General features: G+C 35.9%; 1 protein-coding gene across 2 annotated transcripts; it reads left to right on the forward strand.

Annotated features, from left to right (window-relative positions):
* Positions 1-439: 439 nt before the first annotated feature.
* Positions 440-18,471, forward strand: LIPN (lipase family member N). 2 transcript variants are annotated; one of them, XM_033215761.1, is made up of 10 exons: positions 440-572; positions 1,852-1,967; positions 2,609-2,726; positions 4,800-4,998; positions 6,658-6,767; positions 8,952-9,088; positions 10,990-11,136; positions 14,637-14,708; positions 15,258-15,329; positions 17,597-18,471. In XM_033215761.1, the coding sequence occupies exons 2-10, from the start codon at positions 1,860-1,862 to the stop codon at positions 17,828-17,830; spliced, it is 1,197 nt and encodes a 398-aa protein (XP_033071652.1). In that variant the 5' UTR covers positions 440-572; positions 1,852-1,859; the 3' UTR covers positions 17,831-18,471. The 2 variants fall into 2 exon arrangements, with proteins under 2 accessions (XP_033071652.1, XP_033071660.1); XM_033215769.1 differs by lacking the exon at positions 14,637-14,708.
* Positions 18,472-18,745: the final 274 nt, after the last annotated feature.

Raw genomic sequence — 18,745 nt, forward strand, 5'->3', positions numbered from 1 at the left:
CTGCCATACTGTTAGTTCCAAATTCCTTCTGGTTTCAGGATCCTGGAGTCAGGGTTCCCCCATCTTCTCAAACGAGTTACAGTCACACACATCCCTACACACTGCATGGTTGGCACTAGTTCCTTAAACATGTTACTCTGTTTGATCCTCATGAAGGATCAAGTGGGGAAGGGAGATACTATTATCTCTGATAATAGCCCATTAAGATCTTGAGTATGTTCTACTTCCCTGTTTGACACACTGGTTTGAAAATATTGCTAAGTCCTCCCAACAATGACAGACACTCAGTGGAAACATGAAGGATTCCGTCAAACTGGTTATTTGGCATCATGTAGACCACTATTTCCCAACCTACAAGTGCATCACAGCATTTGGTGTGTCAGGGACACGCCTTGGGTGTGTGTCTCAGTCTAAAGCTTCCTCCTTTTCACAAGCTTCCTGTTTCTCATCTCTCTAGCTTCTAACTGTCACTGTAATCATCTCTTACTCTTCAGCCTGATGTCAAAAGCAAAAGTTCAGAAGTTCCTCATCATTAAGGAGTCCTTGGGAGCAGGTGAAGCTCATCTAACTAGGTAAGATGAAGATCTATCATAACCAGGAGGCAGGTTGGAAGGTGCCAGTTGCACCGGCAGTCAGGTGCAAGAGCTCTGCAGTGAGTCTGCCTGAGTGTCCATCCTAGATCTGTCACCTGTTGGCTCTGTGACCTTGAGCAGGTCTTAAATCTCTCTAAGCCTTTGTTTTTTTTCATTGATAAAATGAGGATAATAGTACCAAAATTATGGAGATTTTGAGAGCTTAAATAACATGTGAACTATTTAGAGCAAGGCCTACCATAAGGACACTCAGTAGCTATTGGTTATTATTAGTTTCATACAATTTGAAAAGTTTCATAACATTTGCAGATATAAGATGATCTTCAACCACATAGCTAATGTATGCAAAGCTATTTAGCTTCAGAAGTAAACTCTGCATTTCTAGAAATTAAATCTTAATTTGTCATAATAAATTCTAATATTTATATCTTGCTCACTTTTATAAGAAAAATCGTTAAAGCGTTTATTAAGAACTTACACTGCACTGTTATATGACTTAATCCTCACTATAACAGTATGAGATAGGTTACATTATTGTCCCAATTTTACTAACAAGGAAATCAAGAGACAAAGCTACTAAAACACTTGCCTGAGGTTAGACATGTTCTTTTGTGGTGAGGCCGGACTTCAAATTTAGACCATTTGACTGCAGCACTTATATGATGAGCATGCTGTTTAGTGTTATAGTGTTGGTCTACCTTTGAACAGACATACTTTTAAACCATGGCAAGGAAGTGAGACTGCACATTGAAATATGCAAAATTTGCCTTTGGGTGCCACATGAGAAATAGTCACATCACTAGAAACTAATCATAAGCTTTTTTGTTTGGTTAAAGTTTTATTTATCCATTTTTCTTGTTTACTTTGTGGGATATGGGGCTTAGCTAGGGGATAACTCCACTTTTCACTTGGCCATGGTATGAAAACCTGTCCTCTGAATCTTTAGATATTTTGGCAAATTGTAGGCAAACAAAGACTTAAAGCAATTCAGTCTTGATTACAGACCAAAAATGCCTCCATACTTGGTTAAATTTATTTCATTTTAGGAACTGGATTATAATCAAGACAACTTCTATATGAAAAAATAGATTAATAGTGCTCAAAGTTAGTTCACTGTATTTATTCCCTTTAATACATTATCCGCTTTCAGTGTTATTCGATTTTTCATTAATTATTAATTATTTCATTAATCATTTTATTTCATTAATCAACATTAATAGATATAATTAATCTGTGAATATTAAATGTTTTATGCCAGGCATTTCTATGATGTGGCTGCTTTTAACAACAACTTGTTTGATCTGTGGAACTTTAAATGCTGGTGGATTCCTTGATTTGGAAAATGAAGCGAATCCTGAGGTGTGGATGAATACTGTAAGTCATGGAAAACTGTGAAGAACATCAAATAAAGCAGGACTAATGGATTATGAAGTTACAAAAGGTTCTGTTATAACATAAAATCTCTGATAAAACAGATAAAATATAGATGGTTTTTGACCTCTGCAAGAGTCAAGTTAGTTAGATCTTTGGCTGAAAAACGAATACTGTCCAGTAATGGAAACCAAAATTGTGCTATTGTGCTATTGTGCTATCTATCTATCTATCCATCTATCTATCTATCTATCTGTCTCTCTATAGATAGAACTCCTCTTTTGAATTTATGTTTTAAGAATATCAAGCTATTTGCTGATATACATGATTGTCTTCTATTGATCTATAGTTCTATTACTTTTAAACCAAGAGGGGCCTCAAAAGACAATTGACTTGAGAATATAGCTTTGTCAGAAAGAATGGGTCAATGCTAAATTTTCCCCTACCCTTCAAAATATTTGCCAATAGTGGATATTTTTGAACATTCTACTTATTTTGTATTAAGACTTTATTAATTTTACAGTTACCTGGTGTTATAAATTTCAGATAATTCACCCTAATAAGCACACAATAGATGGTTTGTTTTAATTCCTTTTTATATCCTTTGGAGAAGTTCCACTAATGACTGTATTTTTACTGGGCAGAGTGAAATCATCATCTATAATGGCTATCCCAGTGAAGAGTATGAAGTCACCACTGAAGATGGGTACATACTCCTGGTCAACAGAATTCCCTATGGGCGAAGACACATTAGGAGCACAGGTACAAGATATGTCTCTCCTGAAAAGGGGACTGCATTGACCTCCTCCTTCTCAGGAGGAATTTAGTGCTAGATATGCATCAACAGAGTTTATCAAAATTGGTTTGAATTATTGGATTAGACTTTAAATAGTTAACAGGGAGGCTTACTCTTTGCCTGATAATTATCTGAAGACAGTCAAGAACCTAAAAATATAGACAGCAAGACTGATCTTGCTAACTGCAACCAGAGGTACTTGTTAGGGTGTAAACAGGAAGGCGGAGCCTACATTTTGTCACCTCATTACTGATTTATCATGTGGAAAATTGCTTTGTCCCAGGAAAATGGATCTCCTCATTGTCAGAAGGAGATTTGCTGGGTTATATGAAATTGACTATGGGACACCCAAGAAGAGCCTCTCCTGCCCCCACTAAAATCAAGGGGCCTCCCTCTGCAGGATGAAAAACAATCTAGTTAAATGACAACAGCATGTCTGAAAAGTGTTCCAGGACTGAAAACCTTAACATCCACATACATTTGATCTAAGAGATAGATGGTTCATGGAGTGAAAGAGTATGGTGTCAATAAGGCTTGAATTCTAGAATGAGGGGCCAGCCATGCCACAGCAGGGGAATGATACTCCTTAAAAGGGAAAATTTAACTGCAAAGCCACTGAAGAAGAAATAAGAATAAGCAAAATATCTGCAATGGTTCAAAAGCAAATAATTGGCAGCTACTTGCCATGTTCATTTTGCATCTTTTCTCCCACCACACATAAGTACCAGTTGAGGTCATGTTTGACATTCTCTCTCTCTTATATCTCCAGTTTCAGAATGAAAAATGAGAGTGAGATATGAGTAGTTTTACTAGTTAAAATATGAAACACCCAGTTAAATTTGAAGATCAGATAAACAACAAATAATTTTTTATAAGTCTCATTTTAAGATACACTATTCATTATTCACTATTATCACTATTTATAAAAATTTCGTAGAGTGTCCTGGATCATTTTGCTTACTTTTGTTTTTATTTTTTACCAAATCTGGCAATCCAAATCTGGCACAGATGTGAAGGAGCTGTGAAATACAAAAGGAGAAAACTTTTACGGGAAAGGTTTTGCTTAAGTAGAGATAATTTTGGAAAGATTTTGAATTAAAGGTCATTCATTAGATGTAATGTTCTAAATAATTTAAATCAGTTAAACCTCTCATCAACAATATGAGATGGGTACCACTAATAGTCACCATTTCACAAATGATGAAATTAAGGCACACCCGGTTATGTTAAGAAGTCTAAAGTCACACAAATAGCAAGCTGACAGACCAGAATTGAAGCCCAGGCATCCTGGCTCCAGAGCCTGTGCTCTTAGTCATGAAATTAGAGTGCCTTACTTGACCTTCCGCCCTGGTTCTTTGCATCTCCCTGAATGCTCTCTCTCCCTCAGGAATCTGGAAGTTGGCAGAGGGACATTGAGCTGAGTATACTATTGTAGTTTTTAAATGCTGTCCACTGGGCAGAGGATGGGGATTTGAATAGAAATTTGGTGAGGAACTAATCAGTGTCCATTTACACTCACCTCTTCTTCCTCTCTGGAAGAGCTATAGGACTTGAGTAAGCACGATAAATTTCACAACCAGGAAATTTGTATATAAGAATACACAGAGCAGAGTAGTTACCAGTACAGGCTTTGACATAAAAAGAACTGGGTTTGAGTCCCTGCTCTGGCCTTCTTATCTGGGTGGCCCTCTGGGAAAGTTACTTAACTACATAAAGTTTGGTTTCCACATCTACAAAATGAGAGTTCTCAAAATAGCAGCTAGTTTATAGAGTTGTTGTAAGAATTTAGTAAGCTAATACATATAAATAGGTCAACATAGCACCAGGTACAAAATATGTGCTCAAGAAACTGAAGTTACCTGATTATAATGCTCTATACTACTGACAAGGGAAAAGTGAAAACAGTTTTTGTTTTACCATGTGTGCATGTGTGTGTATTTCTGTAATGTTTCTGACATGCTCTATTTACCATAAATTTATCTCTCTCTCTCTCTCTCTTTCTCTCCTTCCCTCTCTCATCTTACCCTTTCTCCCCCTAGGTCCCCGGCCAGTTGTGTATATGCAGCACGCCCTGTTTGCAGACAATGCCTACTGGCTAGAGAATTATGCCAATGGAAGCCTTGGATTCCTTCTAGCAGATGCAGGTTATGATGTATGGATGGGAAACAGTCGGGGAAACACTTGGTCAAGAAGACACAAAACACTCTCAGAGACAGATGAGAAATTCTGGGCCTTTAGGTAAATATTAGCTAAGAAAACTCAACGGGGAGATTGGAGGCAATTTTTAAAAAATAACATGGGTGCTATTAATGATACTATTTGACGCTTGAAGTCATATAACTCCTTGTAGTTTCTGTTAACATCTCAAAGGAGGGAAACAGCAAGAAGCTTTGATTTTTCACAGGCAAAGCATGGCATTTCAACAAGATCATTTTTTCATCCAATTCCATCAATTTTATGCATTAAAAGTATGTCCAAAGAGACAGCTGAGGAAATTATCATGACTAGTGTGCGCATTCATTCAGCCAATGTTTACTGAGTGGCTACTGTATGTGCTGTTCTAGGCCCCGAACACTCAAACAGGGAACAGACCAACTCTCTGACCTCACAAAGCTTATGTTCATTTTAGTGATAATTTTGCAAGTCATTTCTTCTGGATGACCAATCAACTGTGTAAAGATGATTAGGACCAGGACTGTACTGATTTAGAGAAACTGTGATTGAGATCGCACATAGTACCATTTTCACGAAAACTCCAATATTAAGTTTTTAAAACCTTGTTAATGGGCAATGAAGAAGAATCTTTTTGATATCTTAATTGTTTCTTTTAATGGAAGAGTTTTCCGCTGTCACTAGAGGACAGGCTGATGCCTGCAATAGACTTTCTTTCTTCAGGCCTAAGCTCCCTGTTGGTTTGTAAACCGGCTGCTAGAACAGAGTGTGTATTCCTATTACATTAATAGAACATTCAGTACCCACTGAAAGTTTGAGAAGAGTAGAGGAATAGAATAGAATGTTATGGTCAGAGTTCTTGGGCAGGGGCAAGCATCAGGAAGTATTGTATCACTAGTCTTTAGGAGGTGTCACAACAATTCTCCTATTCTTGGAAGTCCCAATCCATAGATTTCCTCACATGTCCTTTTAATAAACAGGCTTCTGGCTTATGGAATACCTGATTTGACTAAATGTTATATAGGCCCTTTTGCTCCTCCTGTCTGAAGAACAAAATACTGGTACTATGGAATATTGGAATATATGGTATATATTAAATATATATATACACACACACATATATATGTTATCTATGTGGACAGGAATACTACTAACAACATCTTAATGAATGCTTACTAGCAGCCAGAGTCATTTCTTTCATACCATTAAACCCCTTTAGCAGCCCTGTAAACCAGGCACTACCCTGTTTATTTCTCAAATGAGAAAACATAGGCTCAGAGCATTTCAGTAACTTCTCAAGAGCTGCAAAGCTCATAAATGGTAGAATCATGATTTACAAAAGTCCTGTTTCCAAAGATGGGTATTAAATGGCCCTAAGAATTGTGAAGCCTCATGGGGGAGTCAAAAGTAGAAGCATGCAAGCCAGATGGGGAAAGGGAGGGCAAAGAAAAGCAAGAGAAGGGAAGGAAGAGGAGGAATCATAAGGTTGAACTTCAAACATCATACACAAGTCTTGAAAGTGTTCCTCTTATGAGGAAGTAAAATGTATATATGCAGAAAAACAAAAAGCTACAATAGCCTACATATAATTGGATAAATAATGAAATACACACTGAATCTAAGTAAACAGCATAGAATCTGTGTGTAAAAAAGAAGTGAGCAAGTGCTCTGAGTTTTAAACTTAAACTTGCAAGTATTTATAAAAGCCCCTGTTTTATTTTGCAGTTTTGATGAAATGGCCAAATATGATCTCCCAGGAGTCATAGACTTCATTGTAAATAAAACTGGTCAGGAGAAATTGTATTTCATTGGACATTCACTTGGCACTACAATAGGTATGTTTTTGAGGGTCAGTTTTCTCAGAGTCTTACAGGAGTTCATCTTTATGTTGGAATAAAATAACTGCTATTTACAGTGCCTTCAATTCTCTGTCCTCTGCTGGGAATAACCCTAATACTCTGAGTAGCTATGAGCCTGCAGTGTACAGACTATATGTAGGGCAAACCTTTCCTGGGTCTCTGGTCACAGCAGCATATTGACTATGGTGATGCAATTTCCCAGGAATAACGTGTGTTCCAAATTCAAATAAATGATTCTGCAGAGTAAGTTTCTAGATTCCCTCTGAGCTGAAAAAGTAAAATTTAATGCCATGGATTATGGCTGAAACATAATGAATGTGCATCAATCATCTCTTTCTCACAACCCAAATGGGATTTTTAAAAAATAAAAGGGAGGGGCTTATACTTATATTTAAACAAACTGAAAAGACATGGTTATATTTGTTTGTTGGAACAGAAAAGCTTACTATAATAAATCAGTTGAGCTGATCTATTTAGTGTGTGATTTAGTATTTATGAAATAACAAGTAAACATAAGCAGTATGTAGAAATTTTTAAAGTTTTTTAATTTACTTTACAATTTACTTTCCAGATAGTTTGAAAAGAAACCAATAATTTAGTTCCAAGTAAAAGTTGAAAGGAACTCATACTAATAAAAGCTTTGAATTTGTCATTTCCACGAAAGTTTCCAATTTTAAGAGAATAAATCATGTGAAAATGCATTATTTTAGTTTAGGGAAATACTTTCATTATCACCACAATCATCAGTAACATATATTAATTAGTACTTTAGATTGATAGGCACTTTCCAAGCTCAGAACAAGCAGTTAGCTAGCATCAGAGAGCATATACTAAAAAAGTGTCAAAGAACTCATAGGAGATCAAAAATGCCACTAATAGGCAAATAATTATAGTGTCTAACACGTATTGAGCATTCGTTATGTGTACGGTCTTGTGTTTAGGACCTTTCCCACAGTATCTCCCTCTGATCTTCAAAACAACCCGACTGTTATTAGCTCCATCTCATAGAAGAAGAAACACAAGTTCAGAACACAGATTCAAACCAGGTGTATCTGATTTCACCAATGGGGTGTGTAAGGATTCTGGAGAAATGGTATAGAGAAGGAATGACTTTAGTTGGTTTTGGAAAGTGGGTAGGACTTAGATCTGATCTTATACTTGATCTGCAAAAAAAGAAAAAAAAAACATGGAGAATTTGATTATCTGTGCTCTGTGTTACATTTAGGGCATAAAATTTTTTAGTGAATGTTGTTTGTGTTTTGGACAGAGCAATTTCTGTTATATAAGGAGCACCCACTCTTTGTAGGACATTTAGGTCCCAGCCCATTAAACAGGGCTCTGCAGTCAGAGTGACCCCCAAAAATCTCACCTCTGCACATTTCCAAACACCCTCTGGGGAAGTACTATTCCTGATTCAGAGTCTTTTTATCAATTGTTCAGTCAATTATTTCAGTTCTTCTTTATCTGGCCAAGACAGTTTCAATGTTTCAACAAGTGTTTCAGTACACACACACACACACACACACACACCAGTGGAGGCCCAGGAAGGGACCTCTGGAAAGCAAATTATATGGATATTCCTCCTAGCCTACCCAGTGTCGTGCTGATCTCCATCCTCACAGAGATACAAAGGGGTGCAATGCTACTGCTGAAGGAGCAAAGCAAATGGAGATGCCTGGTCCTTACTGGGCCATCATGGACGCTAGGGAAAGCTCCTTTCTTTTTGGAAACAGGGAAGAGTCTAGAGGGTTGATAAACACCCAGCAAGCCACTGGGAGCAGTGAAATTTCACTCCATAGTGAGAAAGAAAACCTGTTGGAATAACTGGGTGATGCTGTAGAAAGAAATCAATTCACCTCCTGTGACAGGGTATTTGCTTCTGGAAGCTCTGTGATTCGTTCTGGCATCTCAGAGTTAGGGATGAAATGAGAATGTTGCCAGCATTTACCCCATGCTTGGGAAGTGAGGTCACCTTCAGTTCACACAGTAGTAGCTACTCTGACAGCTTAACCATCACCTTTCCCCTGCCAGCTACTCCATTTCCCCTAGTCAAGTATGATCACGATAGAAGGAAAAATGACTAAGCAGAGCCCCATTTTTGTTAGAAACATTGCATAAGTATTTATTTTTATAAGATTGTCTTGTCTCCTATTCTCTCAGGGTTTGTAGCCTTTTCCACCATGCCTGAACTGGCACAAAGAATCAAAATGAATTTTGCCTTGGGTCCTGTGATCTCATTCAAATATCCCACGGGCATTTTTACCAGTTTTTTTCTACTTCCAAATTCCATAATCAAGGTAGGCTCCTTTCACCAAAATGTACCTGAGGATCTCATTTTGGATCAGAAATCCTTATTATTTTCAAATCTACTGTAAAGTAAAAGTAGGAAATTTAGATAAAATCTATAGAACTTAGACTCTGTGGGCATGTGCTTGTGTATGTGTGTCTCCGTGTGTGAGCATATCTGTGTCATAGTATCTGCAGGTTCTGTAATATAATTTACTCTACAAGGTCATTAGCAGAGCTGAGTATCTGTTCAGAATCTCTAGCCGAGCTGAGTGCTGTATGACAACAAAAATTTTTCTTGTTTTCCCAAGGTTTTTTTGTTCCATTTAGTCAGGTAGGTCAATGAATTCATATTGCCCAAATGAAAGACACTTCAAGTTACCCATAATCACTGATGTGTCCAATTTTGACATTTAAAAAACCTAATTAATATATTGCTTCCAACATGGAAACTTGCCCTAATTTACTAAAGCTAAGATTCCAAAGCCTAAATGTATTACAACTCAAGTATTAATTCAAATATTTATTGGTTATTTTTCAAGAGTTGAAGAAGTCATTTGGTTGCCAATTGTGGATTTGGAACTTTATCTATTAAAGAGGTTTTTTTTTTTTTTTTCTCTTTGCTTTTGTTTCTTTACAAAGGTCATTGCCACAATGAACATAGCATTTAATCTAATTCAAAATTGGCCTTTGAATTTGGGATGATGAATAAAATGGATTTGGGCCAAATCTGAAGTCAAGGAGACCAGCTAGAATATCAAAATAATTCATATATAAGAAAATGAGATCTTGGTTTGGGGTGGAGTGGTAGGAATGGAAAAAAAAATTATTTGTGAGCTAACACAAGGAAGAATTTCCATAGGGCCTAATGATTGGTCTGATAATAATTTCATTGTATTGTTTACTGAGAGCACAAATGATGTAACTTCCTCATTCAAGAGCTTTTCCAGTTTATTTCAAAATGTGTTGCCATCAGTTAGTTTTTAATGTTTTCTATATTTGGGCAGCATGAGCAAACTAATTTGTTAAATTAAATTCAGAGAGAGACACATCTGTCTGTAAATACATATATGTGTTGTATGTGTTGCTCTTCCTACATAGGTCAGCTACAAATAATGTTCCTGGGTTAGCTCAGTTTCACATTTCCCACTGTCAATATTCCTGCTACTTTTAAGTCCCATTTCCTGCTCTTTTCTTCCATCAGTTTCCCCCAGAAGCTCCAAGACCCCATCAGGAATCCCCATCCAAGTTTACTTTCCCAAGTGCTGGAAGTTTCAATTTTGCTGCCTTTGCGACATTATCATATCTTTTCTGTTCAATGGTTCCTTCTCTTTGGTTCGCCATTCTCTATTTTTCAGCCTGAGAGCTGGCTAATCTGGGACAGTACTCGAATGCAATGTGCACATGGGTAACATGGAAAACCCCGATTTTCCCTCATATTCAAGGTATTATTTGACCTTAAGAAAAACTGTTTTACATTTCGTACCAATTAATGAGAAAATATATTGGCAAGCACTGACTGGGCAGAATACAGGGAAGCTTCACTATGGAGAAGTGCATTTGGGATTGAGAGCCTTTATTGCAATCTCCTTGTAAGTAATGCTTGATAATCTTCCTCATTTGGAGATAGATTCCTAAGTCACCTTTCCTGAATAATTTGGTCTCCTTGACTGAATCAGGAGTACAAATAGATCCCCAAGCATGGCTCTTTCCTAGAAGGAAGGAAATGTCAAGAAGTCTGAAGATGATTCTTGAATTCTGGTTTTTTGTTCTTGCTATTTGGGCTTCTTGTCATTGTTGTTGTTGCTATTGAGTTGAGCTCCTTAAATATTCTGGTTACTAATCCCTTGTAATATGGATAGTTTGCAAATATTTTATCTCATTCAAAGGTAATTATTATTTACTTTCATAGGCTGTTTTTGGTACCAAAGGGTTCTTTTTAGAAGATAAGAAAAAGAAGATATCTTCTACCAAAATCTGCAACAATAAGATACTCTGGTTGATATGCAGTGAATTTATGTCCTTATGGGCTGGATCCAACAAGAAAAATATGAATCAGGTATGTGTGATAATTATAGGGCCATTTGATACCTTAAGAAATTCCAGCTTTCCTTTGACTCATTTTGATGTATCTATTTACTGTATAAATTCATATGATATTCCAAACACTTAAAGACAGATTTTATTTTTGCTTTTAAAAATGTTTATGGGTATATAATAGTTGTACATATTTATGAGGTACATGTGATATTTTGATATAAGCACACAATGTGTAATGAACAAGTCGGGGTAATTGGGATATCCATCACCTCAAGCATTTATCATTTCCTTTTGTTAGAGACATTCTAATTTGACTCTTCTAGTTATTTTAAAATATATAATGAATTATTGTTAACTATAGTCATCCTATTGTGCATGCAGGACTTTATTCCTTCTAATGGTACTTTTGTACCCATTAACCAATGCCTCTTTATCCTTCCCCCATCCCTACTACCCTTTCCAGTCTCTGGTAACCATCATTCTACTCACTATCTCTATAAGGTCAGTTTCTTTTTCTTAACTCCCCTATATGAGTGAGAACATGCAGTATTTGTCTTTTTATACCCTGACTTATTTAACTTAATGCAATGTTCTCCAGTTTCATCCACATTATTGCAAATGACATAATTTCATTATTCTTATGGCTGAATAGTATTCCACTGTCAAAATGTACCACATTTTATTTATCCACACATCTGTTGATGGACACTTAGGGTGATTTCATATCTTGGTTATTGTGAATAGTGCTGTAGTAAACATGGGGTTGCAAATGTCTCTTCCATGGATTTTTTTTTTTAAATATAGAACTAGCACTGGAATTGCTGGATCATATGGTAGTTCTACTTTTAGTTTTTGAGGATCCCTCCTACTCTTCCCCATAGTGCCTGTACTAATTTGCATTCCTAACAAGTCTGTGCAAGGGTTCTCTTTTCTCCACATTCTTGCCAGCATCCATTATTCCTTATCTTTTTGATAAAAGCTGTTTTAACTGGAATAAGATAGTATTTCGTTGTAGTTTTGGTTTGCATTTTTCTAATGATTAGTAATGTTGAACATTGTTGTTAATGTACCTCTTGGAAGTTTGTATGTCTTTTTTTGAGAAATGTCTATTCAGATATTTTGCCCATGTTTAAATCAGATTTTTTTTTTTTTTTTTTTTTTTGGCAATTGAGTTATATGACCTCTATATATTCTGGTTACTAATCCCTTGTCAGATAGGTAGTTTACAAATATTTTCCCTCATTCAACACGTTGTTACTTCACTTTGTTGATGGTTTCCTTTGCTTTGCAGAAGCTTTTTAGCTTGATGCAATCTAATTTGTTCATCTTTGCTTTGGTTGCCTGTGCATTTGAGGGCTTACCTCAAATTGGCCCAGATCAATGTCCTGGAGTGTTTCTGCAATTTTTGTTTGTTAGTAGTTTCATAGCTTCAGGTCTTAAATTTGTCTTTAATCCATTTTTATTTTGTTTTTGTATATAGCAAGAGATAGAGATCTAATTTCATTCTTCTGCATATGGACATCTAGTTTTCCCAGCATCATTTCTTGTGGAAATTGTCCTTTCCCCAATGTATGTTCTTAATGCCTGTGTTGAAAATTAGTTGACTATGAATGTGTGGATTTATTTCTGGGTTCTTTATTCTGTTCCATTGGTCTGTGTGTCTGTTTTTATGCCAGTATCATACTGTTTTGGTTATTACAGCTTTGTAATATAATTTGAAGCCAGGTCATGTGATGGCTCCAGCTTTTTTCTTTTTGCTCAGAATCTTACATTTAGAGAAACCTAAAGACTCCAACAAAAAACCTGCTAGAACTGATGAACTAATTCTTTAAATTTGCAGGATACAAAATCAACATACAAAATTCAGCAGCATTTCAATATGCCAACAGCAAATAATCTTTAAAAAAACAAAAAGAAAAAAACAAGAAAGTAATCCATTTATAACAGCTACAAATAAAACACCTAGGAATAAACCATACCAAAGGAGTGAAAGATTTCTACAATGAAAACTATAAAACACTGATGAAAGAAATTGAAAATGACATTAAAAAATGGAAAGGTATTCCATGTTTATGGATTGCAAGAATCAATATTGTTAAAATGTCCATACTATCCAAAACAATCTACAGATTCAATGCAATCCCTTTCAAAATACCAATGACATTCTTCATTGAAATTTTAAAAAAGCCTAAAATTTATACAGAACCATGAAGGTAGATGTCTGCTATACATGGAAGATTAAGTACTCAACAAACCTTGAATATGAAGACTGGGGAAGTGAATAGGCAGCTTCATTCTTCTATTCCCTGGCAAAATTTAGGAAAATGAATGTTTTATAATGGGTAGTAGCTTCTTACATATTCTCAGTCAGCCACAACTTACTACAGTCAATTTGAATTTATTACATTTGAATATATTGCATTAAAAATAAAATCCTAAAAAAGGAGAGAAACACAGATAAACTTTGATCTTATTTCACATGTTCCTTCCTTTGTGGGTGACTTTTGTTTTGAAATGAAACTCACCACTTAACCTACAAAATATCAGGACAGGGTGGAAGGGAGATGGCATCCCCTCTTTATGAAGCAGTAGCAGTGCTGTTTTATCACCTCTTCATTTTCTGTTATTGAGAATTCAAGAAGAAGGAGGAGGAAGAGTTCACATCCGCAGACTGGTGTGGTTGAATAGTTGTCTCTAGCATTCCAAATAGCAGCCAATGAGGCTGTTACAGTGAAGTCAGTGGCAAGATAATTGTTCTGTACCCCTATTCTCTAAGAAGCTAAATTGTATTAGACTGAAACCCACAAGGAACCATTGTTCAAAGTTGGCTTGTTCAAAAGTAAAGATTTTTAATAGTTTCTCTTAGATTCATTATTTTCTAAGACATAGAATTATGATTACTATTTTATCTCTATAATTTTCATCTCTATAATGTTTACAAATATTGAAATAACCTTTGGAAAAAATTGGTTTTTAGCTTTACTTTTGCAATATTTTATTTTATCCCCATAAAAGCCTAGTAAATTGGTAGTATGACTTTTAGTATGTTCATTTAATAGATGAAAAAACAGAAACTCAAAGATGTTAAATATGGTGGCCAAGTTCACGAAGCTGATCATTAACAACAACAGGGCCTGAACTCCTGGTTTTCTGATCTAATCTGTGACAGTGCACCTGGGTGCGCATGCACGCATCCACCCCCACACTTGCGCATAGAACCTTTCCTAATTGGCTTTGCTCCATGATGACCATTACTGTTCCTTCTACTTGAAAATAAGCAAATTATCCTACAGATTCAGAGCTGGTACAGGTTTGCTGTCAAGCAGTCCATTCCATTAGTCAGTCTGTGCTTCGCTCACATTCAAGTATTGACATAAATGGTAATTTATCTAGATAATTCTACCTCGTTATTTTCGAAGCCCCAGTCTTGTTTGCTCCTTCTGTGCATCATTTTTCTCTGATTCTGAAAGGCAAAATTTTGTTGGGCAATTGCTGTAATATGAGTTTTATCTCCTTTAGAGCCGAATGGATGTGTATATGTCACATGCTCCTACTGGTTCATCAATACAGAACATTCTGCATATAAAACAGGTAGAGTCTTAGTCATGGAAAACCATTCCAATCCTTATTTTCAATATATTTAAAAAGACAGAATTGACCCTGTTAACAGGCCTACCCTAAGAATCTTAAGAGCTTGTTTCCAGTTTGTCCTTGCTGCCTTCTGTATGCCTTGATTTCTCTGGAATTTAACAGAAAGGATTTTATGGTACAGACCAAGTAGATGACATAAATGAACACCATCTTAAATCAGAGTTTTTAAAATAGGCCCTGAACTGAAACAAGAGGTAAACTAGGGAAGCCTCAGGAGAACTGAGACTTCTCCAGAGAGAAGTATCTGGGATTTAACTTCTTTCTAATGAGGCTTGGTTTTCCATGAACTTTTCCTTTAAACCAAAGGGGGATTATTGCTCGTTTTTCTGTTGAGCTCCACTTGTCATAATTGTAAAATGGGTATTTACATCCTTCTGGTGATCTAGGAGCCCTGTTTTCTTCCTAGCATACAGTATTTTTCTAAAATTTGCTGTTAGCTCTCATGATTCTTACCCTCACTATTCTTTTTCTAAAAAACATTTGTTTCAGCTTTACCAATCTGACGAATTCAGAGCTTATGACTGGGGAAATGAAGCCGATAATATGAAACATTACAATCAGGTGAGCTACTTACAGTAACCCCAGAATGCTGATTTTGATAAATAATAATAAAAAATTATTTGAGGGTGGAAAGACTCCTACCTGTCATTTGGTGGCATTTATACTGATAGTTTTTTTTTTTAATTTAATTTTAATTTAAATTTATTTCAGAAAATTTATAAATTAAAGAAGCATATACAAAGGAAATTAGCTCATGTGTAATCCTTCCATCCAGAGATAACTATATGTACTAACATTTTGGTGTATTTATTCCAATTTTCTCAGTATTATATCACTTTTATACAACTTTTAATCCTTCTATTTTACTTAAGCTATAGTAAGAGATGACTAACATTACTGAGGGGTTTTTAAATATATTTTTAATGGCTACATAATAATAGAAATTGTTTCATAAAAATCTTTACAGCATAAATGAATATACACTTTTTAATACTAACAGAAAAATTAGAATTCCACATGAAAGTTGAATAAGTATTACCCAACATTGAAGACTTGGGTCATAAGACATCTTTTTCCATATAGCTTTAAGACATAAAAATATGTAGACTCGTTTAGCACTGTACTTTTAATTAATCCTGTCACCACTTTTCTGTTCTCATAGCCAGGGGCTTGGCTTATAAGTATGAACTAAACAAATTAAATTGTTTTAAGCATTTTCCCAGGCTATCATATTTTAAGCTATTTACTAGTGCAACTATAAATCAATTATTAATAAGTTGTTTCTGAGGATCAAAACAATCAGACTAATCAATTTCTCAGTAATGAATTGGTCTGTTAGAGGAATAATTCTACCAATCCTTAAAACCACTACAAGAGATAGACCATGTATATTTTATTTTAAAAAAAATCAGTTGAAGACATGATTTACATATAATAACATTACCAATTTTATGTGTTCCATTTAATGAGTTTTGACAAATATATCTATTGGCGTAACCACACCACAATCTAAATATAGGACATTTCTATCACCCCTAAAAGCTTTTTCCCTGCTGCTGACACTATTTTTAGACACAAATACATGTATTTGCAAATGCTTAGAAAAGGTCTAGAAAAAAAAAAAATGTTAACGTGATTATCTTCAGAGAGAGGAAGAAAGAAGAAAAGAAGTGGATGGACCTGAAACAGTAAGGGACTCTCATTTTGGACTTCACATATGTCTGTTTTCTTCCATTATTTTTAATAAACATGTTATATTTATAAATTGTTTACATTTACAAGAACCTGAAACAAAATACACACACACATTCAAGATCATTATGGTCAAGTACTAAAGTATGTGAGAGTGTTAATGTCCTTAGAATTTATCCACAGTTAGCTGGTCCTACTCTGCTCCAAGCCAGTCCTATTTTGTGAATTAATCTTAGTTGATGCCAATTTTTATTACATTCCCTCCAAAAAACTAGTCTCAACAGTTTGCTCTCTCCTCAAGTTCACAGCATTATCTCTGTTCCCACAGTGATGTCTGACTTTTCCTTCTGTTTGTGATTGTTCCCTTTGTCCCAAGCACTGGCTACTCCTCCTCTCACCACTCTTAAATGATTAGCATTCCCAGAGGATTCTTCAAAACTCTCTTTCTTCCTTGGAGAAGTCAGCCATCCCAATAGCTTTAATTTGGACCATTTCTACTACTCATCTAGATTTTTTCAGGACTTGCCTTCAACCTGTTCTTTCTTTAGGTGATTCCATTAACTGTTGCCCACACGGTAGTCTGAAGACAGACCTCTGAGAAATGACCCTACCTTGTCTCCAAAACTGCCAAAATATGTCCAAATTTCCTAGCCTGACATTCAGACCTTGACTATCTGCCTCCAAGTTTATGTCCTATCATATCCCCTTACATATTCTGTTCTCCAGGTACATTGGGAATCTTGCCATTCCTGATCATAGCCTACAAACTCTTCCTGCCTCCCACCCACCCTCATCTCTGCTGTCAAAATGCAACCTTCCCTCAAGAGTCATTTCACAGGACCCCTCTTTTTATGAAGCCCTCAGGTGGAAATAGTTTTTTGTCTTTACTTCCATTTTATTTTGGGAGTGTTTATGGCATTTAACATACCTTACTTTGTATACAAATATTTGCTTAGCTATCTTGCCTTTCTCCCTCTTTGGCAAATTTCTTGAAGGTAGAGACCATTGTATGTTTTCTTCCTATGTCACTGGTGCCTAACACAACTATGGCCATCGTCCATATTCATTTAGCAGCCTTTGTAGTTATCGCTTTGAGGAGCTTCCTCTCATGAATGCCCTTGCTCTCTCTCCCACAGACTCATCCGCCTATATATGACCTGACTGCCATGAAAGTGCCTACTGCTATTTGGGCTGGTGGACATGATGTCCTTGTAACACCCCAGGATGTGGCCAGGATACTCCCTCAAATCAAGAGTCTTCGTTACTTTAAGCTATTGCCAGATTGGAACCACTTTGATTTTGTCTGGGGCCTCGATGCCCCTCAACGGATGTACAGTGAAATCATAGCTTTAATGAAGGCATATTCTTAAATGCAATGCATTTACTTTTCAGTTACAAGTTACTTCCAAGCCCATAAGGGACTTTAAAAAAAAATAGTAACCAACAATGATGTTGTCCCCCAGCACCCTGGGGGAGATGCACAATGGAGTCTGTTTTCCAAGTTAATTGTGTTAGTGTTATTTGTGTTTAGAGACATCTTTGCATGGGACCATCTACAGGTCCTTATAAACAATGAGGTAGATTGGGCAAAAAAATAAGTAAGTTGCTACTCTGATATTTAAGTCTAATTAAATTGTAATTTTTAGGGCATACCATGAAGTATGGAAATGTCTAAAGCTTCAAAGGAACAGTGAAATTCCTTTAAGGTCCTATATGGAAACCTCTATTGTCATTTTATTTATATGGGTTGCTATGGCAATGGACAGAGTGTGGGATTAGGAGGAGGGCCTGTAACTTCTTTATAAAAGTTTCTTAGCTATCCTGAAGATATACTAGACATTTTTACTTTTTAGGTATTTTCAACATGAAAAATTCAAAAAAATCCCCAAAGATTCTTCCAGAGAAGCCATCTCCTCTTATAATCTTATCCCTGGCTATCTGGGTAAATGGAATCTTGAACCCATAATAGGATACATGTATAAAATCTTTCTTATTTAAGCAGAAATAAATTCTACTGCATCAATATCATTTTATAATCATAGGGAGGCTTCTTTGTTTAGCATGTAATGCCCCCTTTACAGGCTTTTTGTTCTTTGAGGGGTTTGAACATTCCATGAAAAACTGACAGATAGGAAACTGACAATAAAAGATTAAGCTAAAGATCGAAGCAGAAACTACTAGGCTAGTTAGTCTCTAAACATTAAGCATTTTCTTCCTCCATATTAAAGGCAATGAGAAGCCACCAAAATATTTTACCTAACGGAAACCTGATCGCCATATTTTTG

The sequence above is a fragment of the Trachypithecus francoisi genome, unplaced genomic scaffold (genome assembly GCF_009764315.1).
Source record: "Trachypithecus francoisi isolate TF-2019V2 unplaced genomic scaffold, Tfra_2.0 Contig00586, whole genome shotgun sequence".
NCBI classification, from domain to species: domain Eukaryota; kingdom Metazoa; phylum Chordata; class Mammalia; order Primates; family Cercopithecidae; genus Trachypithecus; species Trachypithecus francoisi.